The 10,399-nt window shown below is 54.8% G+C and overlaps 1 protein-coding gene across 1 annotated transcript; it reads left to right on the forward strand.

Moving 5' to 3' along the window:
• The first annotated feature begins 1,298 nt into the window (after nucleotides 1–1,298).
• On the forward strand, nucleotides 1,299–2,929 carry NANOS2 (nanos C2HC-type zinc finger 2). Its single transcript, XM_044435312.1, has 3 exons — nucleotides 1,299–1,488; nucleotides 2,454–2,564; nucleotides 2,649–2,929. The coding sequence occupies exons 1-3, from the start codon at nucleotides 1,299–1,301 to the stop codon at nucleotides 2,927–2,929; spliced, it is 582 nt and encodes a 193-aa protein (XP_044291247.1).
• Nucleotides 2,930–10,399: the final 7,470 nt, after the last annotated feature.

Consider the following 10,399-nt stretch of genomic DNA (forward strand, 5'->3'; position numbering starts at 1 on the left):
TAACCCTACCCTGGTGCACACCCCTAACCCTAATATAGGGCTAAAGTTTAATTGAAAGGGGATGATTTTGGAAAAGCCTTCCTTGAGTAGCTTTTTCTGCACAGCTCACCATTTCTGCCCATTCTGAACACATTCCAACCATCAAAACCCTGCCAGGACGCCTCGTTTTCCTAACCTTGATGGACCTGTTGCCTCCGTCTTTCCTTATTGGTTGCTCTCAGCTGCTTATCTCTGCTGCCTTCCTATGAACTTGTGCAGCTTGTGTGCCCTTCCTTAAAGGCTGGCATCCCAAATGGTACGTGGCATTCGAGGTACGATCTGACCAGTGCAGTGGAACGATTTCTTCCCACCATCCTGAGACTCTGCGTCTGTTGATGCAGCCTGAAATTGCACCTGCCTCCCTTCTGCTGCAGACTTGCTCCGACACGCTCGGACTGCATAATTTGCTTGCGAATGATGATTGTTCCAAGATTCTTTTCACAGACGTTATCGTCCAGCCAGGGGTCCCCCGTATTAGATCAGCACATCTGATTTCCTTTTCCTCACAGAAGAACGTGGCATTTGCCTTTTAAAACGTGCATTCTGCTACTTCCTACCAGTCTTTTCTCTTAGCAAGTTGCTTCAGACTTCTAATGCAGTAGCTCACCCATCCAATGTAGTGTCATCTGGAAATATGAGAAATGTTCCCCCTACCCTTCCTCCAGGCCATGAATAAAAATCCAGAAGAGTGCAGGGCCCAGACCCTTCCCCCTGGTACCCACCCAGTCCCACCATCCAGTTTGAGGAGGGCTTTGAGGAGGTTCTTCCGCCACCTGGAGGGCCACCTAGTCTTAGCACCAGCTGACCCAACTGAAGAGTTTCCTCATCAGGGTATCATGGGATACTTTATCAGATGCCTCGCTGAACTCATGATATAGTATGTCCACAGCATTTCCACCTTCTACGGAGGAAGCGACCCCATCAAAAGTGAAATGAGATTCGTCTTGCAGGACGTGTTCGGGACTCGTTTCTGCTGATCGCTGCATTCGTGCCAAGAGCCTGTAGAGAAAACCTTTCCAACAGTCGTCCTAGTTATCAATGTCGGACAGACTGTCTGTAGCTCCCTGGATCTTCCCATCCAGCTTGGATCCCACGGGCCGGGGCTGCCTTCCTTCTGGAGAGAACAGCAGGTGGTTCTTGTGTGCTTTCAGCACCACTTCCCGGTGGGCTCATTCCAACCTGGGTGCCCAATTCCAGAAGACGGAATTTGTCCTTTGGGGCCTGCAAGAGTCCATTTTATTCTGCGTGTTGTTTAAATCATGGAACTGCTGCATGAGATCATCTGGAGTCTTAGACCGACGTGCAAGTACTCATACGCCAGCCAGCTCTGCTCCCTCTCCTCCAAGGACCCGCTTCCGGATCCCAGCGACGGATTGGAGGAGCGCCAGCAAGCGGAGCTGTGGTCAAGGAAAGAGGGAGATGCTCCTGGCGGCCGATCCACCTGCTCTAGTACGCGATGTTGCCCCTTTACCAGAGGACGCCCCACAGAGGACCTGGTTCATGGTTCAGAATACTCGGCTCCCCTGGGCTCAGCATCTTGGAGAAACGTCTCGCTTGCTCAGGGGGACAGGCCAGCCGCAGCCTTCGCTGGATGGAGGCAGCAGAGCCTCAGGGAGGACCCGAATCCCTCTGGTGCCTTGCACCTTGCACATCTTTCAGAAAGACCTGCTCGGGGCATAGTAAAGCTGCCAGGATTTGAACTGGGGAGGGATGTTTGGGGCGCGTGGCACCAGGACGCTTTTCATCTGCACTGCGTTCTGGTCCATTTCCCAGTCCGTCCGTCGCTTGGAGCCAAATTGCCCCCTTCCACACGCTCCCAGCCAGAGCCTGGGGTCCTCCTTGGAGGGCTTCCCCCACGTGTCCCCATCACGTGAGTCGAGGGCGTTGAACAGCGGAGGGCCCTGCTCAGGGGCAGCAACTTGGCTGCGGGTCGCTCCCCCGGCGGGCTCTCCGGAGACCTTCCTTGCCCTCATCTAGCCCATCCTTTCGGTCCCCAGCAGCAGGTGGCGGGAGCTGGTGCCGCATCCACGCTGGAAATGCGGCTGCTCAGAGGGGCAGCCAAGCCCGCCGGGGCGTTTTGGCCCAACTGTGGCTGCATCAGTGGAGGGATGGCCGTCTCTTGCGCTTGGCTGCCTTGCAGGACATCGCCTGTTTCTAGCAGCATGCAGGTGAAATTCAGGGCATGGAGGGGAGAGATGGTGGGCCAGCCGAGGGACGAAGATTTAGATCCCCTGGCCCTTTAAGTGCAGACTCCACCTCCCCTCTATTAACACAGCTACAGATGTTAACATATTAACATTGTCCAAACAGCATGCACATTGATTAAAAGAGGTGCATCCCAGCACAGGGGGTCACACTTGCCAGCATGTTCTCCGGCCGGTGCACACCTGAGCCGCCTCATCGCCCCACCTCAGCCGTGGGCCACTACTTCGACAGGTGGAAGGACTACCTCAACCTCTCGGGGGTCATCCAGGAGATCATCCAGGAGAAGAAGGAGCGAGCCCTCTCTCCAGCCTGGGACGCCCACGGCATCATGTGCCAGAACCCCCTGGGCGCCCCCTGGGCCGACGGCGGCGGGACCAGCGGTGGCGGCAGCTCCGAGGGGGGCGCGAACAGTGGCAGCCCGTCCCAGACCGCTGCCCAGGTGGGTGGCGGGACCTGCAACTTCTGCAAGCACAACGGCGAGTCCAGGAACGTCTACGCGTCCCACGTGCTGAAGGGCGCCGACGGGGTGGTCCTCTGTCCCATCCTGCGGAACTATGTCTGCCCCCTTTGCGGCGCCACGATGGACACGGCGCACACGCTGAAGTACTGCCCGCTCAACCGGGGGAGGCAGTCGCTCTACCGCAAGTGCGGGCGCAACTCCGCCGGGCGCCGGGTCAAGAGATGAGGGGCCCGCGGGAGCGTCCGGATCCCAGTGTTGTTGGCGAAGGGACGGAACCGAGGTGGGATGGCGTGGGGCGGGAGAGGTGAGACGAGCGGCCAAGCAACACTGGGAAGGGACTTCGAAGAAGGCGACCGACGGCGTGGCTTTGTCTTCCCGTTTCTTCATTCTAGACCGAAACTAGACGTTTCTTTGGTATGATTTCCTTTTTATGCTAAGGAGATGATGGATGGGGCAAAATTTTGGTTTTGTTTGTGCAGAGACAGGAGGGCTGCCCCCCAAAATGTGGCCTTTTCTGTTTGAAGGGGGAAACAAGACTATTTCTGCATTTGTGTTCAAACACGGAATCTGTGTGCTTTTTAAGTTCATAATTGCCTGAAAATCATGCCAGGTATACCTGTGGCTTTGGGTGGAGCTACTGACCTTCAGAGAACAGTTTTTGAAAGGAAAAAATTAGTGCTACCTCGTTTTTGTTAGAGCCTGTTTTGAACACACAAGACAATTTTCTGTTCTTTGAAAATAAGTGTACATTGTCCATATTTTATACATCAGAAAGAAAGCATTTTCTTATCTATTTGTTTTTGTCTGACCTCTTGTTGTTTGCAATAGGTAAGGTTTATTATGGTTTTCCAAATCATACGTTGAGAATGTTAAACTTAATAAACACTGTTTTATTGTTCTTGCATCAAACTATGGATTTTCCCTGTGTTTCTAATAACTTTGCAGAATATTCTCAACCACTGTTTTGCCTGCAAGAGATCCATGCAGCAACTAGATCAGAATTAAAACAGGGTTACTTGGGTGTAGTCATCCAATTCCAGACTGCCTCATTCCTTTGGGGATTTTGACTGCTTTTGCATTTATCTGTGGATCTTACGGAAAGATCACTGCACTGGAGGGCAGAAATGTTCACAAACTGAAAGTGAGCAAGAGTGCATGCGAAGCGACAGTGCATGGAATTTTTACCACAGTCCCAGGCACAAGCTCCCATTTTGCCAATTCCAGCAAAAATAACCAAGAATTCGTGGCAGCTTTGGAAGTGTTACCCAAAGCTGCAATTATATATACAAACGGGGCTGGATCCCAACTTAATCAGACGTAGAGCAAACCCACAGAAATCAGTGGTTGCTCAGGCACTCGGGACTCTTAAGCTCAGCCGTGTTGCTTTCCCTGCCTTTCCTATCCATAAGATTTCGTGTGGATGCAACCCACACTTGTGAGAGGCTGGAATCGTAAGCAGCCTTGTCAGGAAGAATTGCAAAACATACGGCCAGTGTCTCCGGACAGAGATCTCCCAGAGCTGGCAATCTGATGGCCTTGCACAGCAGTTCTGTCTTTTCTTCCTTCACACAGTTTCTTGGCAGCAAGAAAAAAGGTAGAGGAAGCACCTGAAAAGGCAGGAAAGCTACAAACAGGCAACGGCATTCAGTGAACAGAGGCTTGCATTTCCGGTAATGATGGCCATTCTCAAAGCGGTGTTGATAATAGCACTCGCATCCCCGGGCATCTGTGCAGGATCATTCACACATTCAATCATTCACATCATTCGTGCCGCCCCCCCCCCCCCATTTTCCAGTCCTCTCTGGAAAGTATTCACCTTTGTTTTCCCTGAATGGTGGCTTGTGATTATATACAAAAAGTTGTCTAAAACAAGTTGTGAAACAAGCTAACATTTGCTGCTTGTTCAAGCAACTAGAGTTGGCTTTAGAGCACGAGTCTTGAACGAAGCAAGAAGCCAGCAATCTGGGAAGGGAAAACAGAATCGAGTGTTCGCTCTTTTTCCCTGCCGTGCAGGGGAAAGGAGAGGTGGAGAGGCAGACCTGAGGCTACGGTTTGAGCTTGCAGGGTCGCTTGGGTCTTGCCAAATGAAGACGGCTGCAGCGTGATAAGAACCCATTATCCTGACTCAGGCCAGCCATGTTGGAAGTGAGCAAGGCGCCGTCCATCCATGTCACGCGGCAGCCTTGCTCTGCAGTTCCTTTGCTCAGGGCTGGCCACCCTAAAATCCAGTGGTGTCTGCCATCATGAGCGTGTTTGTCTTTAAGGTCCCTGGGTTCAGTGCTTCGATTTTGCTACAACAGCTTTTCCCGTGGAGCTTCAGCAGGCGTTAACTCGCGTGGTTGCAGGCCAGCGTGAAGACTAGAAACTTGCTTTTAATTTTTAAATGCGTGGTTATATATTTTATTATTACACGCACACATGCACTGCCTTTTCGCCTCTTGAGGAAGTCGAAGACTGCTTACATAACCTGCCTCATCTCCATTTTTATCCTCGCAACAATCCTGTGGCTAGAATCATGCAGGATTCATGCAGCTGCAGGATTGGAAGGGGCCAGAGGGCCACCGGGTCCAGCCCCTGCTCGGGGCAGGACTCCCAGCCAAACCCTCTCCAAGGTCTGCCCAGCTGCATCTTGAGAGTCAGTCAGGCTGAGAGGCTGTGACTGGCGCAAGGTGACCACGCACTCGGCCTCGTGCCCGAGACTAGAACCCACATCTCTCCACCGTGTTAACTCCTGCAATGCACTGGCTCTCCATGCTGGGATGCGCGGATTTTTGCCACGTGGGGACTAGAACTGGGACCGCCTAAGCCCTTGCCCAGCGCATTAGCCACACTGGCTTGCACACCTCGGCCTCCTGGTGAACATGCACTTCCCAAGGCACCAGACAGATTTGCAATAAGAGAGAGGGGCCGGCGGTCAAAGCCTTCTCTTGCTGGAGCCGTGATGACGACGAAGTTCAATACCAGGGGCATCTCACAGGCAAAGTATTCCGACTCGGCCATCGATCCTGCCCAGCTGGGCTTCCGCAGCAGGCAGAAGAGAAAGCCTTAAGATACGAGCAGAACAATTTGGGAAGAGACAGTCTCCGAGGCGTTGTGGATTTAGGCCTTGGATTCAGCATTGTAAAGGGGATCACTGATGGGTTGAACTCTGCCAGGAAACATCACGGCGAGAGCACACAAGACCAATGCTGCCCGAGGGAGCGCCTGCGGCCTCTCTCCCAGCCACACGTCGAACAAGCAGAAGTTTCTGAGAACTCTTCAGAGGTCGCTCCATGCGAAGGGCACTGTGGAAAGGCTGGCCGGAAAGGACTGAAGCGTTCGTCCCGCAGCCATTTCCAACCTCTGTTGCACCACTCTGAACTGACCTTTTGGATTGGGGATTTTTAAGGGCTCTTGTGGGTGCTCTCACAAAATGGCTGTCCAGGGGCAGGCTTTGCCCATCCGTAAAATGGCTGCTCACAGATGCTCCCACCCAGAAGGCCACCTGGGCTGGGGAGCCAGCCAAAGGACCGACGGAAGAGATCAGCCGGGGAAACCTGGCTCCCAGCACTGGGAAAGCTGATAGAGAACGTTCCTATACCACCTTCAGCAGCTCTCACTTCAGGGGAACGCGCAAAATTATGACCAAGACTAAAAAAAGGATGCAGGTGGCGCAGTGGTTTAAACTGCTGAGCTGCTGGGCTGGTTGATCAAAAGGTCACTGGTTCGAATCTGTACAACGGGGTGAGTTCCCATTGCTCCGTCCCAGCTCCTGCCAACCTTGCAGTTCGAAAGCATGCAAATGCAGGTAGATGAAAAGGTACCCCTTCGGTGGGCAGGTAACAGCGTTCCGTGCACTTCAGTGTTCAGTCACGGAGACGGTCTGCGGACAAATGCTGGCTTCCTTGCCCAGGAAACGGAGATGAGCAACGCCCCCTAGAGTCAGGCATGACTGGACTTTGATGTCATGGGGAAACCTTTACCTTTATGCATTTAAACTCTTTAAGATTTTTCATCTAGGGTACCGGGGATTCCGCTCTGGGGGGCACTCTGCCAAGGTGGAGCAGCCCCGCGGAGGAGCGCTTCAGAGGAGCAGGGCCTCAGCATCAGGTCTCTGCAGAGATCCTCGGCACAGTCTGGCTGGCATGCCGAGAATTTGCCCGGGTGCTTAGCTCCCGTTTTAGCAAGTCCCAGCACCCTGCTTTGGGCATGCAAACAAACCCCCCATGAAGGAATGCTGTGTTCCCACAATTACAGTAATGCAAGGAAATGAGGCCGCACCAGCAAAAAAAAAAAAGAAAAAGAAAAAAGCAGTGGGATTCTGCACCCACGGACACGTCCGAATCCTCTTCAAGGGCAGCCCCATGTGGGACGGCAGTGCAGCGGTCTAGCTGGTGCAGTGAAAAGCCGTTCGTGGCCTCCCAAGGGCGGCTCGCAGGGGAGGTTTGTTGACCCTCCAGGTGAAGCTCCTTCATTGGAGCATGATGCCAATTTAAGGGGTCTCCCCCAAAACTCTCTGGGCCAAAGAAAGTCTTGAAACAGGGTCTTGCTCACTGTAGCCCTTGGAGGGAAATACTGGTTCCCAGTGGATACCCAGTTGGATCGGGGGGAATTCCCGCGTAGCTGGTCCTATTCCCAAACTAGATGGGGAGCCAGGTTTAGGGCCCCCAAAGGAGTTTCCAGAGAGGATTGGCGGACAAGGTTGGACTTTATTCCGGAGCAGGAAGCTTTGGAAGCATTGCGCAGCGTCTTCTCAGCTGGCAGTCTTGTTTCCTCAAACGCTGCCGGCCCTGCTCACAGCCGGAACGGCTCAATACTCTCTTCACTGAGGAGAGGTGAAAAAGAAGGGGTGTGCGTCAGAAAGCAGCCCCAGGACTGAGCTCCCCCAGCAGAAGGAGTCAGAATAATCTGCATGTTCAGACAACCCGCCCCCCCCCCCCCCAACCCCTATCTAACAAAGCAATGACTATCAAAACACGGAATTTGGCTCTGGGGCTTTTGGCCCTGTCTCTCTTCCTACCTACAGAACAGACCTAAAGCTTTCTCAAACCATTTGCTTGGGAGCTGAGCTGGGCGGGTGGGAGGAGAAGGAAAGCCATTTGAAGTGCGTTGGGCTTAACTGGACAGCCTCTTAGTGTCATGCAGAACATGGTGCTCTTATTGTCAGAAGTTGGGTTTTGTGGGTGGGGGGAGGCAAAGCAGGTAGGTAAGGATGGAGGAAGACTGACGGAAGAACGAACAAGGGGATGGGAGCTGTGCAGCATCCCAGGCGTCGGAGCGGCGGCCATGAAAACGGAACGCAGCGGGGGCAGGAAAGACGCAGCGCGAAATGCCAAACAGGCAACTGAATCTGCCACTTTTGGTTCCCCTGCATCAAGCACTTACAGCAGACTTCCCCAACCTACTGCAATGCAGATGTGGCTAGCATGCTGGCCTGGGATGATGGGTTTTGTAGTCCAATTTGTCTGAAGGGCACCAGCTCGGGGAAGGCTATGCTGATGAAAATCCTTTCTTTCTGTTTATGTATTAGATTTATATCCCGTCTTTCCTCTTTTTTCAAGAACTCAAGGCAGCTTATATCATTCTCCTCCTGCTTGCAGTCTCCTCCCATCAACAACAACCCTGTGAGGTAGGATGGGCTGAGAGACGGTGCCTGGCCCAAAGTCACCCCGTGGGCTCCGTGGCCAAAGGGGACTAGGATCCAGATTGCCGGCATCTCCACCACGACGCCAGGCTGGCCCTCTCTTTTGCAGCCCCTTGGAAGGGGGGTATTTGAGGCAAGAGCGGGCATCCTTTCCAGGGAAGGAGCAGGCGGTTTCCGGGGCAAAAGCTTGCAAGCTCCAGGAACAGAGGCGAGTTGCGAGCACAGTCACTCCAGTTCTGAACATGCGCCGCCTGTGCCTAAGGCCCGAAAGAGCGTCAATCCAGACTGCTGTCTGCCCGGGTTGTGTCCAGTGACTTCTTCACTGGCACAGCGGAAAGCAAGCAAACGCCCCACGCGATTCCAAACACCACGTTCTTCTGGGAAATTAAAAGCCGCGTCCCACAGAAGGACGGAGATTTCCGGGTAAATTTTAGATCGGCGAAACGCGAGCCGTGCTCTTCGGCTTCCCCCGCGGAGCTGCCACAGCTGCTGTGCCCATTCAAAAGGGGTGCTCTGACCCCCAAGGCCCAGGTCCGATCCCAGTCCAGCCCTGGACATCCTCTGGGAGCCGGGGGCCGCTCCGGACCCCTCCCCAGAAGGCCCAGCTAGAGGCCCTCGCCTGGTGGGGGGGGGGGCGGGGTCAATCCCCCCTTGATGGGGCCCTCCCCGGGCTTTTCGCCACCCCAAGCCAAGGGGGGGGGGGGGGGGAGCCTCCACCCCAGGAAGGTTACAATTTATGTCCTGCAGAAGGGAAGGCAAAGGGGAGGAGCTGGGGGGGGAGAAGAGCCTCAGCTAACAACAAACTCCCCCCCCCCCCACGCACACACTCCTGTATCCCTGACACAGCGCCCCGCTGTGGAAGCTCTTCACTGCAGGGAGCCTTGGGGGTCCACGTTGGCCGGAAATCCGGACCGGGCACTGGCCGCAGCCGCACAGGGCGACTGCCGTCAGCCTCCTCGAAGGCTCGCCAGGCCTGCCTCCGATCTATAAAAAGCCGGATTCGGAAGCTGTGCCGGGCACAGGAGGACGGAAGGCCAGGCCAATAATTTTACGTATGATATCTTTCAACGTTTTCCCGGGCATGGGGGAGGAGGACACTTCCCACGCAATCACCCCTCTACCTGCATTCTTTTCTCCATCCTTAAATTAAGGCGTCCTGTTTAAGTTGAGGTTGCGGTGGGTGCCCTTCTTGGACGCCAGGCTGAGACGGGTATGGAAAGGGGGGGGGGTGATGGCTCACCTTTTGCTGTCTCCCCGGCAGGTACAGGCACCTGTGGAAAGCGAAAATTGAGGTCAAGTTCGAAACTAGTGGAGGGAGTCGGTTTACTCTTCGGAAGCCGAATTCACACGTGTTTGTGTCATTCATCACGGGCACGATCCTATGGCCTCCCAAACATAGTTGGGTGGGAGATAGGCTATCCGGGGTCCCAGGTCTGGGGCCCTCCGTCTGCGCCCGGAGCCGGCACCTTGCTCGCAGCAGGCGCAGGAAGGACCGCACGGGCTGCACCTCCAGAGTCGCAGCTCGACCCTGGAGGGGCCTCCAGCTCCCAGCCCCCCCAGCCTGTGGCGCCAGTGGCTGAGCACGTCGGACCGGGACCTGGGAGATGCGGTTCTGCTCCCCACTCAGCCACGAAGCGCCGGTTGGACTTTGGGCTCGCCATGGACTCTCCGCCTAGCCTACCTCCCAGGGCTGTTGTTGTGAGGACGAAAAGGAGCGACGCAGGCACCTCGGGCTCCTCGCAAGAGGGAGGAGGGCAAGATGTAGATGCAGCGCACCAGCAACAACCCAACAGCCCACGCAAGAGGGGAAAAGGCGGCGGGCGGATGTCCTGCGGAGGCCGAGGAGGAAGGGGCCTGCTGGCCGACGGCTGCTAACACACCGGGAGGACCCGAGCGCGCCGGATCCGGTGCGCAGTGTCAAAAAATCAGCTGTGTTATTAACGTCGTCAAACAAGAGTTAAATGGTGGGGCCCAGCTTGTCGCAGTGCGCCACAAAATGTCAGTTACAGGCCTGAATGTAGCAAGGAAGCAGGATCGGAGCCAGTCCGTCTGGCCTCCCCCTGCAGCACCCT

The sequence above is a fragment of the Varanus komodoensis genome, unplaced genomic scaffold (assembly GCF_004798865.1).
Source record: "Varanus komodoensis strain SLA01 unplaced genomic scaffold, ASM479886v1 scaffold29_1, whole genome shotgun sequence".
NCBI classification, from domain to species: domain Eukaryota; kingdom Metazoa; phylum Chordata; class Lepidosauria; order Squamata; family Varanidae; genus Varanus; species Varanus komodoensis.